The following is a 20,167-nucleotide window of genomic DNA, read 5'->3' as shown; positions in this document are numbered from 1 at the left end:
TTAGGCAGAAACTGCCCTGTTCTGCAGCTGGAGGAGCAGGGCCAGCCTGGGAGCCTAGCCATGGGGCTGGCATGAGCAGACAAGGAAGCTTCCCTGTGCCAGGACCCCCCCCCCCATCCCCTCCAGCCTTAAGCAGTACAGCTTTGGCTGGCTGGTGTGTGACTGCTAAGGGGGGGGAAGGAGGGGGGCTTTCCCAGAGCCGATTTGGACAGGGGGAAGAAGGAAAGCTGCCCCATCTGTCTCCCTTTCACCCAGTCCTACAGGTGCCTTCCCCTCCAGCCTCTCACTTGCATGCCACCTTGTTGCCCTCCCCCCCTGCCCCCGGCACATGTGGCTGTGTGTGAAGATGATTGATACCCACCCAGGGCTTTCCTGCTAGAAGAGGCCCCCTGTGGACCTGATCGAAGCAGAGACCACACACCCCAGGCAAGGTAACAGCGTGCCGAGGGGAGGGGGTTAGGGCTCCAGAAGGAACGGGTCTGGTGTCTCTTTAAGAGGCTGATCTCTGGCTTCTCTGCCCTGCTTTGTTTTACACGAAGGCTGGGAGGGGACGGGCTAAGGGGGAAGAGTGTACCACCTCTGCCAGCTCACTCGCCGCATGGCACTTCCCCCAAGGGGGGCACATTAAACGGGAGGCAACCCCGAGGCCAGGAAGGAATGGGAGCGCGAACCCGCAGCCATTGATCTGCTCTCTGCCCCCCGGGAGCCCCATATTTCCGGCCCCCCGGCTCTGTGTGTGTGGGGTGTCCTTTTCCTAATGCACATGTTGGAGCTGGAGGGGCTGGAATAATCCCCGCTGCGGCTGGTGGGTGAAATTGACACAAAAGAGCCTTGGAGGGTGAAACTGAGGCAGGCAGCTGGATTTTTCAGCCATTTCTTGCTGAGCTCTCGGGAGATCTGATCCGTCTCCGATCGATGCAGAGAGAGACTCGCCAGCTGCGGGGGTGGGAAGCCAGTGCGTGTGTGTGGCGGCGTGCGGGGGACGGGCTGTAACCGGGGGCCCCGAACAAAAGGCAAGTCGGGCCACAAAGTAACCTTCCCCCCTCCCTCCTCCCCCGCACGCGCTCTTTGCAACCCAGTCTTGCTGGAGGAGCCAGGCTCTTCGGGAATGCTTTGTGTCTGGCTGCTTTCGCTTTGGGCTCCGCTCGGGAAGGAGGAAAAAAATGGTGCATGATTCAAACCGGGAGAGAGGCGATTTTCTGCTGCCTGGGGGGGAGTGAAAAGCGGAGAGCTGGGGGAACAAGCGATCGGTTTGTGCTTTTGCCCTTCTAGCCTCCCTCCCCCCCATATAAACACTCGTTTCCCCCCCCTGTAGGAAGGGGCGATTCTTGCCCGGCGAGCCATGAACTGAAGCTGCTTCTTGGATTGTTTGTGTTTCAAGTCTTCCAAGCGCCACAAGTGAGCTGCAGATCCCTTGTGTTTGGAAATCTCGCCGCGTTTGGGGAAGGAGGCGGCGGAGGGGCGCTATGGCGTCTGGCTTTTCCAATGGACCCTGCGTCCAGACCGAAGCGGAGGTGGTTCACCTCTGCAGGAGCCTGGAAGTTGGCACCGTGATGACTTTGTTTTACTCTAAGAAATCGCAGAGGCCGGAGAGGAAAACTTTCCAGGTGAAGCTAGAAACCAGGCAGATCACTTGGAGCAGAGGGTCGGAGAAAATAGAAGGAGCGAGTAAGTGGATTCGTCTTTCTGTCCGTCTGTCTGTCTGTCTGTCTTTTTTTAAACAACACTGACCACTGTTGCCTCTGATTCCCCAAACATCTGAATATGAATACGGATTGGCAGTCTTGTGGTGCATGGAGGTGAGGCTGGCCCTGTGACGGGCTGTGTTTTGGCTAAGCGAGGATCTCTGCAAAACAGATGCAGCAGTGGAAGTTTCCCTAAGGCAATTAACTAACCAGTTTATTTTAAAAATCGCCTGACCGTTTTTCTCCTGTTTTCACTACTGGTATGGAAGTGGTAGTGCTACCCAAACCTGGATCTAAAACTGCCACCTACATTTCTACCTCGCTCCAGGTTCGGGCCTCTTGCCCATCCGGAATCACACTTATTCAGTTTTAGTATAAACACTTATTTCTCTCGGAGGAAGAAGTACATCTGTCTTAATCATCTGGTAATTCATCTGTTTTGGCCCATTTTATTTTGTCTCCCTCCCCCACCCCACCTCCTAAAACTTCAAACTGCAAGAGAAAAATAGATTTCCTGTTTCCTCAGGATTCAAAACTAAACGTATTGTTAATCCATCCTTGCTGCTGTAATGTAGTGTATCTAAGTTCTCATGGTCCGAGTACCTGAATGTTTGTGTGTGGGGGGGCGGGGGACGGGATTAAAGTGAAGTTTAAATTTTTGTGTTTTACTTGCGAGAGCAAATGATCCAAAAAGTCTGAAGTCTTTGGAGCTAAATTGGGTTATTTAACCTCCTGACCCACTTTTATCAAGTTGGATCCCCCCCCACACCCTACCATCTTTGATTTGTGTGTTAGTTGTGTGGGAATCACACTCCATGTACATACACACTCCTTTTGTTATCAGTGCCTGCTTACGAGGACAGCAGTCTAGCCACTTAAATGACTCTTAACTGTCTGTAGACCGAATTTTTATCTTAAAGCCATTAATTAGTTGGCTGCTTTGTTTACTCTGGTATTTAAAGTTGTGGACAGAGTTGGTAGGTCCAGCCCTGATTTTGATCACTACAGTGAGGTCAGACCTGAAGCAATGGAGGGCTGGAGAGAGAGATTTCAGTGCCAAATGGGGTGAAGAAATTAACGTTGTGGGTAGTGAGTCTTCTGCTGCTTTTCATTTTCCTTGAGCTTGATAACAATCTGCAAAACAAGAAAGCTTGTCTTGTCAAATAAGCTATTGAGTGACCAGTTTCTCTCTCTCTTGCAGGCACATAAGCAGATGTTGTCACAGCTGGGTGGTGGATTGATGAGTTATAATCCTCTTGTAAACTGTGCTAGCTAAACTGTGACATACTAATATAATTATAGCCAGTAATATTATATGGCTAGTGCTCTGATGTGCATTAGCTTGTAGGGGCTGTAGTCTGGTATGAAGTTGGTTCCAGTAAGAACGGTGCCTGTAGGCTAGGTCTAAAGTCACGGCTGCATTATTTGTATCTGTCCCTGCAATGTTTGTAGTACGAACTGGGCATCAATATTGAATTCTAAAGGAGAGCGGCTCTCTCCTGTCTCCTTCGTGAAACAGCGTGATAATTGATAAGGTATCTGGTTTCTGCTTCCTTGAGACAATTCTGTCTGCAAGCTAACCACCTGCTATTTGATTAGTTTGCATGGCTCATAAGTAAAGAGTGGTGTGTGTTAGTCTTTAGATGGGTGCCGTAAAAATCAGACACTAAATAGCACTCTAGAATGCTGGATATTTATTTGACTTTCATCTTGGTAAATGACTGCAAAAAGTTAGGATAAGGTTGGAGTCTGTGACAAACCCCCTCCCCCATGAAATATTTACTAACAGCACCTCTATATCTGAGGATAGCTAAGCTCTGTAAAACATCTTTACAGAAGGCAACCCAATAGTTTAAACCCCTCTTCTGTTTTTACATGTAGGACCTGAGGCATGAGAGAAGAACACTTCCTTTTTTCCATTTGTTTCCTTTGTGCATTTGACAACACTTTGTGTGTAGTGGGCCTCAGGGTTTGGTCCTGATCTTGCAAGCTGCTTTGTGTAGGCAGACCCATAAGCAGACCTGTTTGCTGGTTCAGGACCTTAGTCAGTTTTCCTTGGCGTTTGATGTGGCTCTTTAACACAAGGACAAGAATGAGAAAAGCATAGGAAATAGTGCACGTAAACCCACAAAGACTAGTAGGGGGCTCAGGTATTGGGGTCAAACCGGAAACTACTTTTAACTTCTTTCCAACTTGCTCAGGGCCCTTTTTAATTAAGTCCTCTAACCCCACGTGAGGCGAGTAAATATTATCCCTATTTTGCAAGAGGAAACAGGGACTGAAACACGCACAGTGACTTACGCAAGGTCTGGTCTGTTTTACACAGATTCTTATATTGCCCTCGTCACCCTATATATTAGCGCCTTCCGATGATGCATCGAGCGTCATGACTAACTTGTACAATGAGTCTGTGACAGACCCAAGGGTTGTCCCAATCGCATGTGTTAGCCACTAGATCACAGTTCCTCCTCGCAGCTTATTGTGATTCTGTCTTGATGCCCAAAACACAGAGGTTTGAAACATTTAATATTGCCACAGGAGTCTTCAGTGGAGCTGCTTTTCCTGCAGGACCAAGGGAGGGCAAGCAGCGCCTGTTCCCGTTTGTTAGGCTAATGCCTTATGAAAGGAGACGAGTCTCTGGAGGGCTGGAGCCCTGCGGCCTCTCCTCGCCAAAAGCGTTAGGGGTGTAAGTGAAATCTAAGCAACACGTTGGCTCTGTAACAGGGAGGGCAGCATGTTAAGATGTATTAGCACAATAAAGGGAGTTGGGCAATAGGTACATCCCCTGATTCCCCTTCTCTGTCACATCCAACATAATCTGCTGCTCTTCACTTTTGAGGCCCTTCACGGCCTATCCCCACCGTACCTATCGTCCCTCGTTCCCTTTCGAGCTGGTGGTGCTTGGCCCACGCTGCCAGCCTCCAGTTATACTTGCAAACAGGCACCTCCGCGCTTTCTCCTGTGCTGCCCCATGCACTTGGGAGGTGCTCTCCATAAACGTTGCAGAGCTCCCTCATTATCCCCCCTCACATCCCTCCTCAAAAATCCCCTTTGCCGTGATGCCTACAGCTCTTTGGGCTGCTGGTGTGCTGAGACCCCTGCCTGTCATGCTGACCAGTATTGGCTCATCCTTTCCTCGTACCCGCACCTGTCGGTATCCATATGTTGTCTCTTATCTCACACTTAGACTGTGAGCGATTTGGGGCAGGGACTGTCTTTTTTTTTTTTTTCCTTTCTCTGTACAGCACCTAGCACAGTGGGGTCCTGATCAATGACTGGGGCTCCTACTGCAATACAAATAATAAATGTTGGGGGTAAGGTTGGTTAATAGAGGTGAGGGAGGGTAGAGTTTAACTGCAACAGTTAGAGCTGATGGTGGGATGTGATTTCCCACTTCAGAGAGAAGACTAGAAAGGGAAGTGTTAGGCGGAAATAGACATGACAGGTTCCTGACTGAAAAGGGCTGAGTTGTTCAGTTCTGTGCAGAGATAGTTCAGGCGGCTGAAGCAATTGTAAAAGAGAGCCAGATGACGTCTTGTTTCAATAGCATCTTCCATCTGGTGCATCACAGGAGGACTTACAGACTCTGCATGTCCAGGGATCGCTGGACTCGCCGCAGAAATGCAGCTTCTCTGGGGTGGAATATGCCAGGCTTTCTGTAGTGCACAGTCACAGTGCTGGGGATCCTTACCTAATTTCACGCTGGAATTTGCAAAGGGGCCCAAGGGAGTTAGGTGCACATCTCCTGTTGACTTTAACACTATGTTACATTTTTCCTTAACTGTGTCCAATGAATTTTTATTTTATTGCCTTGGTCCAGTAGACAGGTTTGTTTGCTTTAAGCAAGTAGGTAAAACAGTGAGGGACTGACTGTCCATGAGAATTCTTCCCCTTCTAATGATAATATGTTATCTAGAGTTTCAAGATCTAGAGTATGTTAAAGTTTCCAGGATTTTTCAGATTTTTGAGGCCCCAATCTTGCAAAGATGTGGGCACTTGATTAAACGCCTACATAGAAGTAATGCCATTGACTTTGAAGAGACTATTCATGTATGAATTTAAGCAGGGGCACAGTAAGTCTTTGAAGGATTGGGGTCCAAGCTAGACCATTTGCTGTTCGATAACAAATTTCCTTCAGCTCCTTTGGGAAAGAAAGAATTTTTAATGGGTCATTCTAAAGTTAAGCGCCTTAATAAGAGTGGCTTGATTTTTTCAGAGTGGCTAAGCACCTGTAGCTCCCATTGCATTCAGTGGCCTCTGAGATTCAGGGCACTTACATTTAGGCACCTAAATATAGAATTATGTGCCTGAAATGTGAAAGGCCTTAATTCCTTTCCCTGTAGACATTTGAGTTTGATAGGTAAAGCTGGGAAACCCCTCCCCACACACACACTCTCCCAGGAACCAAGCTGGGGTGGGTAACAGACAAATGACTTGTAGGAAAGTGGGGGCTCATAACGGTGCTGGGAACTCAGCATGGATGGGAGTGGTGCAAATAGCACAGCTGTATTGTGCTTTTGCTCAGGTCCCATTCTCTCACACCAGGCTGCTGTGTAAGGCTTTCCAGGGGTGGCAGTTTTAGCAGCTTGCTCGTCTTTCCGGCTGGCTCAGCAGCTGACTTTGAGGCCATGACCTCCAGTTAGGAGCGGGCCTTGCACCTTTGGCTGAAGAAAGGGCCTGACCATTGGTGGTCATTCACATATGTAGCACTCTTAGCCCTGGGGTCCTCCCCTAGTACCAGCTGGGTTACATTCTGCCTCCCCAAGCTTCTCTGGTAGTTGTGTTTGTCGCTATTCCTGTTCTGCCCTGAGCTCTGCAGAGTTGTGACACTCTCTTAGTTTTGTTCACCGTAGAGGTGGCGGCATTTCCCTCCTGGTTGAAGTGCTCTTTTAGGGCCCAGTCCTGTGAGGCATTGAGCGTACTTATGGGTGCAGTGTGTTCTCAGTATGTCACAAGAACAGGGCCTGAGTGTGCTTTCAGGTATTCTGAGGCGAATGGCGCTATGTGAACCTGAGCTAGCAGGCCAACACTCTTAAACGTGGTGCCTGGAGTTAGGCTCATAAATCCCTATTTAGTCATATATGTAAAAGTGGCCTGACTTTCAAAGGTGCTCAGCACTCTTACTCAGGTGCCTAAATGTAGTCTGGATTTGATTGCCAATTAACTGGAGACAGCTAACCCGTTTGTAAAGGCTGGAGTGGAGAACTCCGCATGTCTGTGGCTGACCCAAGGCTAAGAATGCACCACAGCCGCGGATGCAGCCTGTCAGCACCCTCTTCCCCAAATTCCATCTGCTTGCCTCCATCATGGACAGACTGGACTTCCCCACATGCCACCTTTTGCACAGTCCTGTGAAACTACATACGGGAGGTTTGGGGAAGGGCGTGCAGGGAGGCTGGAGTCCTGTGGGGGCAGAGTTAAGGCTACTGTGCTAATGGAGAGGTGGATGTCTGGATGGGGAGTAGAGGATACGTATTGCTGGTACCCAAAATTCTTCATTTCCTTGCTTTGTAGGTTTTGCGTTAGATATATTACACAAAGAGCAACCTTAACTGACCCTCAGTTTTGGTGGTGTTAATTGCCCAGGTGTGGGCTTTGTTTAGTTAACCTCTCTGACAAAGAAACAGTTTCTTTCAGGCAGAAAAGGATTTTCAACCAGCTGGGCTCTGAGGAAGAATCTTTTCTGTGTGGGAGGAGCCATTGCTGATCCTGCTGTTAACCGTTCAGTTAGCTCCAGAGAGCTGCCCCTCTTGATGAAGGTCAGAATCCACTGACAGGAGCTGGATCAAACTTCTCAAACAAAAAACCTTTTAATTTGCAAAATGGTGGCTCCCCTTTCCAAAAATGAGAGATTCTGCAAACAGGCCATTTATCAATAAATATTTTTTTCAGCTAAAATAACTCAGCTAGCTCTAGTCATTACCAAACACTGCATTCTCGATGAGCAACTTCACACAAGATCCTGGTAATTATGAAATTGTTCATTCAATCCAGGACAAACTCCTCCACAGCCTCTCAGAGATCATGGTCTATGATAGATCAGCCCTTGATACTTCCTAATAGAGCTGGTCATAAAAAAAATGGTTGTCAGCCCATCGTGGTGTATAAGGCTGTCTGTTACGATGAAGAACTCTTACTTCTTCATTCTTTGTGTTAATCAATGCAGACCCCACAGTACTCCCACCAAGTGCATGTTTTTAGCTAGCTGCCATTTGTAACTTTTTAATCTGTAGGGGCTCCAAAATCATAACTTGGAATGTGAAACTTTAATTTTGTTGGCCATTTTTTAATCAATGAGTTTGTCGTGAAACTCCTTGGAAAATTCAAGGTTTGTTCCGAGATTCAGCTGAATTTGGAGCAGATAAATTTATTTTTCTGTAAAAGAAACAGGATGATCTCCTGCTTTAAGTGTAATGAGACTAGTCCCAAGTGGGTCATATCAGTTTGGGGAGGATCAGTGTCATAGTCTGAGCCCCAGCTGTGTGCAAAACATTACAAGAACTATATACATTTTTGAAATAATGTGACTTTTAGGGGGCCTGTATCTCAGGAGCCCCTTGCTCAAACAAATCCAGATTTAGACCACTAATCCTATCTTGGATCCCCATGAAGAATAGCAATTTTTGAGACAATCTGAGAAAGAATGTAGATTTCGGAGCACTGTTAAACAGCGAGTCTTGGTATTAACCTTGCCCACTGTAAACAGAACCCAGCCTCAACTCAATAATGGCTCCTCCAGAGTGAGAAATATAAACCACCTCCCTTCTCTGTACAGATACTCCACTTTGCTGTTTGTGCAACATGTATCTTATCCCATGCGGTTCATGAAGCTGCTACCAGCTATTTGTCAGATGGCAAAGGTGACAAGGTGCTGCTTTGTTTGTGGTGGGTAACGAAGGCTCACAAAAAAAAGTTTTCAGAGTAACAGCCGTGTTAGTCCGTATTCGCAAAAAGAAAAGGAGTACTTGTGGCACCTTAGAGACTAACCAATTTATTTGAGCATGAGCTTTCGTAAGCTCACGAAAAAAAAGTTTGTTTTTTTTTGGTGGCGGGAGGTTCTGCCTGTCTTTTTACCTTAAGTGTCGAGTGTAAATGATCTGGTCGCCCCTGGTTTTGCTGGAGGTCTCTGATGTTATTATTTGAAGGGGTGAGAGGGGTATTTCCATCTTTACCGAACAGATCTTTTCTCCTTACTGCTTAGTGAGGTGTTTGTGTTTAAATGTGGGTGAGCAAAGAACTCTCGTCTCCTCAAAAGAAAAAAAACAACAACATGGAAACGGTCTGATTAAAAGCTACTTCCCCTCTCAGTCAGATTCCGCTTGCTTGTCTGCTGTGTCCTCATCCTGCTACTTTTTCTTGTCCTCCATCGAGTCTTTCGGGAAGAACAGGCTAGACAAGACTTGTTTTTGAAAAGCCCTTCAAAAACAACCTCCCTCCCGTCCATCTTTCAGGCCTTCTCTAGATACCCTAGAGAGGCCAAGAAGGGACGCAGGCTTTCCTTCTGCGGGTTGCCTTTCAGGGAAGAGAGAGACCTGTGTTACGTGTGCGACCAGCACCGTTGCTCTGCCCACTGCATGCCTGTTCTGTTGGTCTCGTCCCTGGCTCCTGGGTGATTGAGTTATAAAGCGCCAGTTTTAATTTCTAAGCCCTGCTGGCTGAGAAGGGTTGCAGTGGGCCCCGTGCGGCGGGGATCAAAGTCTTATTAGCTGTGCGGTCCCTGTCGCTTTACTTCCAGTTTTCCAGGGCTGATGCAAATAAGATTTATGTTTGTTCGATTCTGCCGTGTGGAAACTTGCAGTCTTGCCTGTCAGATACGTGAACGTGGTAGTAAATGTAACCTGAATGAACTGGGTTTGAAATGCTGGCCTGCCTCTCTCTCTCTCTCTCTTTTGCATTGATTGTTTTAGTAGCTTATGTTTCGGTCGGGAGTTTTGCAGTAGGTTTAGTTTTTACAGTCTTAAACAGTCTTGGATCCCTGCACCAGTCATCTGAGTCACTGTGTGACCTCTTCACTGCTTTGTGCCTTAGCTTCTTCATCTGTAGAATGGGAACAGTAACTCTCTATCTGTGCCAACAGACTGGTGTGGTTACTGAATAACTCTGAAGTGCTTTGAGAACCTCAGGGCGAAGGACAGAGTATACTAATGCCATGTGCCTAGTGGTATTCTTCCTTATATTACTTAACCCTCCCCAAAGGCGGATAAAAAAGCCTCATTGGTATTTTTCAGATGGGAGATGGACGTAGTGAGGAGTGACTTGTCCTCCTCAAGTCTGTGGCAGAGATCTGGAACCCAGAGTACCGAATATGATAGAAAAAACGTGGCCAATGGTCTGTTCTCAAAGCTGCTTGGAACTAATGGAATCTCCAAAATTCTAGGAACAAGAGCTTTGCGGTTGAGGGGAAGAGAGAGGGTTCTTGGGACTCCACAGAAGTATTCCAGTTCATGTCGATTGCTGCAGCGTATTCCTTGCCCTGGGTGAAACAGATGATGTGACCGTTTTACAGAATGAAACACACCATTGGGCAGGGAGACTTGGTGGGGTGGAGGGGAAATCCTTTATGCGGCTGCTGTATCCTTTGGGGTCTCCTGGAGTCGCCAGTAAGAGAGAGACTGAATCTTTTCTCTACACCAGAGAGAAACTATATCAAACAACGTAAAATGGAATTAAAAAAAAATAAATCTCTGCTTTGGCCGCATATGGGTTTTGTTCTCAGCTGTGCTACTTTGTGCTACAGTCGTGTCTGTCCATGCTAAGCAGGATCTGGATAGGTTAGTGCCTGCTAATTCGCAACTGGGAGCAAGTAGCCCTCTGCTCTCCGATCCACAGCCCCAGCACCAGACTGGTGTGGCATTGTGTCAGCTGAGATGTAAAACCTGAGGTCCTGACCACTTGTGGTTGTTAAAGATCCCATTGGCAGAGCAGGTATGTTCTGGCCAAACTCCAGGTTGGCAGTTAATGTCCTGGACATCGATGGTTTCCTGTGGATGCGCTCATGGAATTTCCATTGGCATTCTTCTTTCTCTCCGTTTGCTTAGGGTTGCTGTGTGCCATTGAACAGGTGCTATGTTTTTCCCCTCCTCTCCAAGCCACTCTATGTGCTCCTGGCGCCCGTTAGCTAGCAGCACTGTGATCACGAGCTGCATGGCGATTGCTAGCGGCCACGTGGGATTTTTTTCAAAGCACGCTGAAAACATTGTTAGCAGCCTGGGTTGCAGATGATCGATGTGAGCATGTAACTGGATCTCTCTGTGGCAAAGCAAGACATCACTTAGGCTAAAACTGGGGCATTAGAAATCCTGGTGCCTGTATCATCCAGTCCATAAAACATTGCTGAAGGGAGCCAGGAAACCTGCCTGCCAGATGAATAATCTGATGATACGTGGCTGTTGCCATTCCCCAAACTGTGTGGTAACAAACTCAGGATGCAGTGAAGCCCGTCAGTCAAAGGGAGCATCACAAACCATCTCCTTGCAGAAGTCTGGATTTAATTACAGGTCAAATAAAGCTGCACTGGAGACCCTGGGGATGCAATAAAGCGCTCACGTGGGACAGCGGGGTTGCCTGTAGGACATAGGCTTAGTGCACTTGTCACACTAAGTTTTCACATCTTAGCTCTTTAGAAAGTAAGGCAGGACCTGTTGCAAAGGTCAAACTGGGGGGAGACCCATGGGAGCCTGTCATGTCTGTTGGAGAAGGTGTCTGGCTCTCATTTTGCTGCAGCAGAAAGCATCCGCATGTAAATGAGTTGACCAAACCCTGTTGTCAAACCGAAGGGAAGCAGCATCCTGAGATTGTGTCTTGTCGGGGGGAGGATTTTTCCAAAGGACCCATGAGATTCAGGATTACAAGTCCTATTGGAAGTCAGCAGGGCTCGTGCTCCTCAGTCCTTTCAGTGCTTTTGAACATCTCTCCCTAAAACAAGCTTGGAACATTTAGGGGGAAGCTTTTGTTTATTAAGTAAAAACCTGATCATGCCAGTGTGTGTGTCGAGCGTTCGTGACGTTCTGGAGGAGGACAGGGAAAAAGAGAATGTGTTGGGGGGGCGAGGAGGAGAAGTCGCACATGCACAGACTCTCACGCAGCATGATTTGTACTGGCAAATGAAAAATACTCTCAAAACCCTGTGGCCATCGAAGACCTCCACGCAGATGTGCATGAGTCAATCTTCTTAGCACATCTCTCTGTGTTTGGGATGTCTGTTATCACTTTCTCAACCTTTTGGCTAGGATCACGTGTAGTACCAGTTTAATATCTAAAACGTCCTTTATCTCGTGTCTGTGTCCTGCATTGCATGCAAGTGAAGGCGAAGATCTCATAGTTTCCTCTGTTGCTTCCCTGATTCTGTTCCATGAACATGTTGCCCACAGATGAATTGGCAAGTGGAGCAGGAGCGCTGCTGTGCTGACTAGCTATGCAAAGGATAGAGGCCTCTGAGAGAGGTGCAGGGGGATTGGCCATTCTGAAAAAAAGTATAAGTAGGGCTGGTCAATAATTTTCGATCCAAACTTTTTTTGATGGAAAATTGGGTTTTTGATTAAATGAATTTTTCCGGGACAAGCATTTGTTTCTGCAGAAAGCTTCAAGATTTTGTTGCAAATGTTGTCTTTAGGGTGTCACCAAAAATTAGCAACTTTCTGCAGGGGAAAAAAACATTTTCTGGCCCGCTCTAAGTGGGAACTCAGTCTTCCTTGCATTCCTTATTTGTATAGCTGGGGTGCTGGTGGCTGAACTGCATCAGGATGTGTTTTCTCTCTCTCCTTCTGTCCCTCGAAGTGGCTCTAGAGATCTGGAGTGCCAACTTTGCAACATTTTGTCCTGCTATTGCACATGCAGTGCGTCAAAATAGGAGCGTTCCATTGGCAGAATTCCAGAGGACCGAACTGATCAGTCCATAGTGCGAGGTGGCTTTGCAGAGAGAGATCCGCTCCTGAAAAAGTCCGAGGGTCAGATTCTCGGCTGATGTAAACTGGCACAGCTCTGCCAAAGTCAACATAGCTGTGCAAAAATATATGGCCCGTTGTCTTAATAAACAGTCTTATTTGTGAAAAGGAAAAGTCCACAGTGGATATAAATTGCTTCTCAACCTCCGTATCTGGTAAATGTGTGGTTGGCAGACCTTCAGAGAAGACATGGATGAGTGTTTCAAGTGAACCGAGATTTGTGTAGAACTTCCCCACATTGAAACAGGCCCTAGTTTTTCTCTAGCTCAGTGCTGAGGTTTTTGTGGGTGCAATTATCACTTCATTAAATGAAGCCCCTCCCTCCCCCCCCAATGTGCTTGGCACATAACAGGTAAAAAGACACGCCTCTCTGCTCCACAGAGTTTATTGTCCAAGCCTGCAACTGGGTTTGTGCAGCCAGAACGTTGTGTTCAGATAGAGCTGGCTGGCAAAACTGGGGCCTCGGTGAACAACATTTCCCCGGAGAAGTGGGGGCAGGAAATGGCTTAAATGTGGTTTGCTGATACCTCCCCCACCACTGCACACCAGACACGCTTCTGTTTAATAATAGGTTCAGTTTTTTAAAGTGATTTTTGGTGCTGTGTGGAGACTTGGGGGGACCCTCGTTAATCAAGGCTCTGCCAGTGCCTCTCAGTCTCGCCCCACAGCTGTCTGGACTGTCCCTCACACACAGGCAGACAGATATCTAGTTATCCGCAGAACGTACAAACGCTGCCTCCTCGGTGGGCAGAGCCTCCCCAAACACGTCACCCCCATGTCCCCATCCCTCCTCTGGCTCCCAGCCCGCTGCTGTTCCAGTTTAAGGCCTTGGTCCTGAGCTTCAAAGCCATCAGCAGGGTGAGGAACCCGTTGTGTTTGCGACCGTGTCTCCATCCACTGCAACAGCTGTACTTGTCTCGGGCAGTCTAGCACACACTGCCTGGGGTGGGAGCACAAGGAAGATGCAGATAAAGTGTTCTTAGGCAAGGAGAGTCTGTTGTGGGAGGAGCACAACCTGCCATTGCACCTGGGTCCTGACCTGCTGCAGCCCCATTTATAATCCAGTACCACCCCGTTCCCAGCTCTGTCAGTGGCCTCTGCAGTCCTGACCTGCATCACCCCTTACAGTCCAGTCGTAGGCCTGTGCTAAGAATATCAGTTGTGCTAGAATCTGTGGTGACTTCTGTGCCCTGCCTCTGTGTCCACTAGGGGCTCGGTTTAGAGATGCATCTTCTGTTGTGGTCTGAACAGGGTTTGAGCTGTGGCTGTCGGAAGCTGGAAAGAGGTAACTTGGGTCCTGTTTGCAGGGATTTGAGGGAGAAATCGCTTAGCACTCTGTTTCAGCAGAGCATCTATTTGTGTAAGGGCAGAAAGGAACCAACTACTGCAAAAGTCTGCTTTGGCTTAAAAATAGAAGCTGACCAGCCCGGCTGTACCATAATCTCCTTGGCCTAAATTAAAGGGCACAGTTAGTTGCATCTTAAAGTGGACCCTTCAGATTCGTGGTCACTTCAGTTCCATTAAAGGAAATCAATATTCTCCCACTGGGAGGGATAAAATGTTAAACACCCAGCTGTGTCACATACCTCCCCCACTTCATGTCCAGGCTGTGCAGAGACCAAGCTGTCTTCATCAGTCCCCTTCCCTGGTCTCTGCTCGTCAACACGTCTTGATTTCCAAGCTGATGCAAGCAGGTTTGGTTCCTGTTAAAGGCTATTTAATTTCCCTGCACTTCTCCTCCCTGAAAGGATTTCTCTTGGTCTGGGATTGGCAAGACATCAAGGCAGATTGCTGGGTCACTCTGATCTCAATGGGGAGATACTGGTTAGAGGCCGTTGTTTGAGTGGCTTTTTCCTGTTTACATGCTGGGTGAGGTGCCGGGTGATGATCAAAAGCCATGCGTGTGGTTGTCATGTTCTTCCTCTTCCCCCACTTCTGTGCCCTTGTCCTTTGTTTTCCTTAGGCAATATCTAGTATCAGTTTATCAGTGAATCTTAAAATCTCGGCATTTACTAGGTCACTTGTTTGTGCTGTATCTACTTATAATTGCTCCTCTCCTGTTTCGTACTGTTGCTGTGTTTCTGAGCTGGCCTCCACCTTGGTCTATGACCTTGAGCAAGTCACGCAACTTTCTCTGTGCCTGGTTCCCCCCCTTTAAAATGGACAGGACATTACTACCTCACGAGGATGAGGGGAGGCTTTGTTTGGGAGGTGCTAGGGCACTAGCTCAGGACAGGTGCCACGGTATCTGGGAGAAGCTTCAGTTACTTCAAGGACATAATGGATCAAAGGTTCACATTCTGCCCTCGGATCTTAGTGGCTGCCGCGCTTGTGCGTCTGAGGGCAGAACTCGCCTCTGAATTGTTTTTTCAGCCAATATCTGTTTCACAGGCTTGCTCTAAAGTCTCAGCATCGTTCATTGTATTGATTCTCATGCCTTTGTAGGCTAGATCGGTGGTTCTCAAACCTTGTCCACCTGCAATTTAGAAAACACCCTGGGTTCTTATTGTAACCCACCCCGATTTCACAACCCTCTGTGTCGAGCAAGGATTGGGGTTTTGATAAGGAAGTATGACACTGCTGGTGGTTTTGGAGGGTGAGATGTTGGCTGGAGTATTAAGGGGAGCGTAGCACCCACAAACGCCTCCCTGCCTAGCACGTGGCTCTGGGGACAGTGCCACATTGAGGGGCTGCTCCGCCTTTTGGAGCGCCGCTTCCCTTCCCTTTGACTACAACTGAGCATTGTGCGGGCCGAGGGTGCGGTGAGGTGGGGGATCAGGGCAGAGGGTGGGGGTGAGGAGGTATCAGGCGAGAGAGAGAGCAGGAGTGAGGGGACAAACCCAGAAGCTCCTGTTGGTGCGACCTGGCAGTTTGAGAAGCCCTGGTCGCAGGGGCAGGGGCTGGGAGTCAGGACCCTGACTTGCTGCGTGACCTAGCCAAGTCACGCAGAGGGGCCTGGCGAGCTCAAAATCCAGTTGGTCTCAAAACAAGAATTTAAAAGTAGTTTCAGGCCCTACACCTGTCCCTGAGCCGCTTCTGATCCCAAAGCGTCAGGAGTGTTGGAGTTTGCTCAGTTGCTGTCCATGGCTTGGCAAGATGCCCGTTAAGTGTCAGAATTTATTCCTGTTCTTTACTTACTCTCCTTTCCCCCACTCATTGGACTGTTTTTCCTTTCCTGACTTCTCTCTTTTCTTCCTTATCACCGATCGTCTTCCTGCATCGTGTTCAACGTCTTGCCCTGCCTCTCCCCTTGCAGTACCTGCTCTGGGGACAGACGGATTCATTCTCCCGGGCTATCTCTTTCTGCACTAAATTAATCCCTCCACCCAAAAAAACCCAAAACAAAACGATGAACCAAAATCCTATCCGAGCTGCTTTTAAAGGCACTGATGCCTGGAGCTGCTGTCATGACTTCCTAATTAGTATCACCATGGTCCCAGCATTGACGCCTCTCCCACGCCTTCGACCAGCCCCAAAGTATTTCCGCAGAGGCATAGCTGGCATGCTCCCGATGTCTCTTCTCCCAGTTGTTGAATTGTACAGCCCCATCCCCATCCCGTTAATGCCAAGTGCTGTGTTGCTAGTGGACCGCGGGCCTCTAGCTGTGTGAAGGTGTTACTGTCTGCAGTCTGGTTTCCTGGGCTCTGGAGAGAGCGGTGCCGCTCCTTCGTGTCAGTTCCTGGAATCAAATCTGGTGCTTCGGTTTCTTTTCCCTCCCCACCCCGCTGCCCCTCAGTCCCAACCCCCTTGAATGCTGAGATAAAGAACTGCATCAGAGTCACTCTATTGATCAGTCTTTGTCCTCTGCAGGACCTTTCCGATCTTGTTACCGTCGCACCATCTGCTCTGGAAAATGACGCAGGGCTGCTGGAGGGGTGGCGAGATTGTGGTACTCGCAAATCCTTGGCTGCTGCTTTTCCTCGGTTTTATTTTTTTCCCTCCAAAATGATGATCTTTCTGGGAAAGGAGGAAGGGAGGGGGTCGAGGATGAAGGCTTCAAGTACAGTGCGGAAGAGCTCACCTTGGGCCGCTCGCCTACCCTTCCAGCAGCCCCAGGACTTCTGCTGGATCCCACTTCCATTTAAGTTAGGGAAAGTTTTCACTGCTGACGTGAGTGGCAGCAGGATCAAGCCCGTGCTGCTTATTTATGGTGCCAGATGGACAGTCCCAGAGGACTGAAGTGCTCTGTGCAGCCACAGGATGGCAGGTACCAGTGCAGGCCTCCCTGCATTGCCTTAAACCTGGTCCGGAGGGACTGTCTCCAGGTCCACGTCGGCTCTGGCAAAATTTAGCCCCATCATTCACAATTGGGGCAGTTCCTCTAGTAACGGGAGCGATGAATGCTGTAGCATACACGGGGCTCTTGTCTGGTGCTTTCACCGCTTCCTTGCCCAACTGTGCAAGTCTAGCTGCCAGGGTGGTCAAAATGCCGCTGCCCTTTCTACACTGCAGCTTCCACCGTTGCTGACCCCAGGAGAGCTGCACTAGGGGAGAACGACGATGTGTTTCCCCTAGTGTCGCCAGAGCCTAGAAATGACCGGGCTAATCAGTTCCCGGGTCTCTGCTGAGCTGGGTGAAAGCTGTATCAATGTTCAGCGAGAATTCACTCACTTCTATACTATTTATTTACTAGGAAGCTTTACAAATCCTTGCCATGTAAATATCAGAAACAGAACAGTAACCATTAGGGGCATGCGTGGGGTTGGATGGGGGGAGCGCAAGCAGGGGCATCCCGCAATAATTGGCGGGGGCACAGAGCTCCTCTGCCTCCCTGGGGCCGTGGCAGGGGCCCAGAACGTGCCCCTCCAAAAGCAGTCAAATTTAAATTCCTGCGCACGCCCCTGGTAGCCCTTACAACAGGGAGCTTTTGTGCAAAGAGACCTTACACAGGAATTTTGTCAGCAGGTCTCTCTGTGTATCATATTGCACCTATGTTGTTTCTAGTGATTTTATGAAATTGAGTGAAAGCTCTGATTACATGTATTTAACAGACCAGGCACATCTCTTAAATGTTTTTATTAACAAAGCAAAACTTGCAGGTGTGCTGGGTTATTTTATTTTTTTGCAACGATTCACTCACTTTTTTTAAGCACTGCCACTTTGTCTATGTTTATCCCTCCTCTCGTGTTCACTCACCATGAATTTTCTGGCGGGAGCATTTGTGGAGACAGCAAATCTTAAGCGAGCACTGAAGAGTGTTTGTAGGAGAACAAATTTCAAATACCTCCTTGCCCCAGAAACCTCGCCTTGTACCAGTTCATCCAATCGGGGAATGGAACCATAGCATATGCCTTATTAAGAAGAGCTTGAGTTTCCTGTATGGAGTATTCATGATGACATGCCTCCAAACAAGACTGAGAACTAGTCAGAGAGTAACTTCAAGTAAACACATTAGAGGAAAAATCATCAGATGAACAGGAAAATTTCTTGAATAAATTATTTGCCACAAACTACCTATAGTTCTACTGCTAAGTCTGCCAATTGGCCTCAGTCCTGGTGGTGGGTTTTGTGGAAAGTCTCAATTCTCTCTCATGTCACGTGCACATATATATATACCTATATATATTCCATTTAAATGTAATATTTTCTGTAGTCCCTATACAGCATTTTACATCTTCAAAGTGCTTTAACCCTTCTAGCTTCCCCTTGAGGCAGGTAAACGAGTATTGTCCCAAATGGCGAAACTGAGTAAGGGAAGTGAAGTCAGGTGCTTAAGGACACCAGGTTTTGGTAGAAGAGCTGGGCTTATAACTCGGAGGTCCTGGCTCCTAGTCCTGGTGTCTAGTGCAGCTGTACAAAACAAACTCCAGCCTCTTACAATCTAGGACCCAGGCCCTGCTTGCTTGCTTTTTTAAACGAGGTTTTTAGGGCACTTCCTGGTTTGATGCTTTTTTGTGGTGTGTTTCTATTCCACTAGCACTGAAATGCCCTAGCAAAGACTGAAGGTATGTCATGCTCGGTGCTGAGAGGCAGTCCCCATCTCAAAGAGCTTACATTGTAAAGTAGGCAGGACAGATGGAGATGGGGAGGGGCAGCAGAGGCACCGGGAGGGGATAGTCACCCAGCACGTCAGCAGCAGAGCTAGGACTTAGAGCCCAGGTCCCCTGACTCCCAGGCCGGTGCCATATTCACTAGCTCATGCTGTCTCCCAGCCACTTGGCCCTACTCTCCGAGTCCAGCCGGAAGAGCTACAAAAAGCTGGGTAGTAGATACTGCCACGGGGGGGCGGGGGGGTTCTCCCATCGTGTAGCTCATCCGCTTCCCCAGGAGGCAGCAGCTAGGTCGATGGAAGAATTCTTCCAATGACCTAGTGCTGTCTACATGCGGCCGTAGGTCAGCTTAACGACGCTGCTCAGGGGTGTGAATTATTCACGCCCTTGAGCGATGTGCTTATGCTCTCCTAATTTCCTAGTGTCGACCTGGTCACAGTCTTGGCCTTTTGACCCTGAGACAAGAGTGACGGAAACGCCCAGCTCTCTTCAGAGTAGCTGCCTGTGTGTACGGTCCCTGTCCCTTTACTTCCTTTGCTTCGGGCTTCACATGGGCTTAATGAAAGCTTGTCATCATTCAGGTTCTTGGGTCACCTAGTCACTCAGAGGCAGCCTGATAAGGGTTCGCCTATTAGCCCTGCAGAAAAGCAGGTTATTTGGAAAGGAATTTTGTAAATTTCTCTGTAGGAAAGGAGTGATCGCTGAGGAGGTTCTCTGCCTCCTACCCTCTCCTGGGCCCATGGCACATGCATGCTGATCCAAGCCAGTTCATGGGTGGGGGGGGGGATGCATGGAATTGGACTATAAGACGATCTCCTCTCTCCCGAGCCTCCTGTGAACAGTTCTCTCCCCTTGTACCATGTTATAAACTGGAATGAAAAAGGATCCTCCGCTCTGAGGAGCTGAGTCATGTGGTTTGCAATCGGTAGTCAGCCCCTTCAGAAAAAAATCCCTCCTCCGTCCCTTTCCTGAGTTGCATATCTAACTGGGAACGCTGTCTCTAGGGCTGGACGTGCACTGGGTGAATGCTGTATGTGGGGGCGGGGCACGTGGAGTCAGGGCGAAAGGAGAGGAAGATCCTTTTCTGAGCACCCTCTCCTCCCACTTGAAGCCTTCTCTAAATGCCTGTTGCGTGTGACAGCTGGCTTCGGTTAGCAGGGATCATAAACTGTTTGTCTGTCCTTGCATCACGTGTTTCAGTTTGTTTGACAATGATTTGTGCAGGTGGTGGTGGGGGGACCGAGTGCTGGAGTGTACAAGACACAGAGCACATGAGCCAGAGATGAAGCTGAGGCAGCAACATCTCGAGATTAAGGCAGGAAATAGCAGTACCCACAGCGAAGCCACACGGAGCACCTGATGCGCTTACGGCACGGGGGAGCGTACCCCACGTGCTGCCTACATTGCTCTTCTCACAGCCGGCCTGCACCGCACTTGACAGGGGTTGGGAACAAAGGGCTGGTTCCCAGGTACAGCGTTTCTGCTAGAGGGACGCTGCCATTGCCTGGATATGCAAAACATCGTAGGAGCTTAAAAGTAAAGACCCTGC

General features: G+C 48.5%; 1 protein-coding gene across 2 annotated transcripts in view; it reads left to right on the top strand.

The window, feature by feature from the left end:
• The first annotated feature begins 1,353 nt into the window (after positions 1-1,353).
• PLCG1 (phospholipase C gamma 1) overlaps positions 1,354-20,167 on the top strand; it is a 94,714-nt gene continuing 75,900 nt past the window's right edge. For both annotated transcript variants that reach the window (XM_077832305.1, XM_077832304.1), the window contains exon 1: positions 1,354-1,668. In XM_077832305.1, the coding sequence (XP_077688431.1) occupies positions 1,467-1,668 (202 nt within the window). In that variant the 5' untranslated portion in view covers positions 1,354-1,466. The remainder of the gene's footprint in view (positions 1,669-20,167) is intronic.

Source organism: Eretmochelys imbricata, chromosome 13 (genome assembly GCF_965152235.1).
Source record: "Eretmochelys imbricata isolate rEreImb1 chromosome 13, rEreImb1.hap1, whole genome shotgun sequence".
Taxonomy (NCBI): Eukaryota; Metazoa; Chordata; order Testudines; family Cheloniidae; genus Eretmochelys; species Eretmochelys imbricata.
The sequence above is the reverse complement of the archived record's forward strand: the minus strand, read 5'-3'. Positions and strand labels throughout refer to the sequence as shown.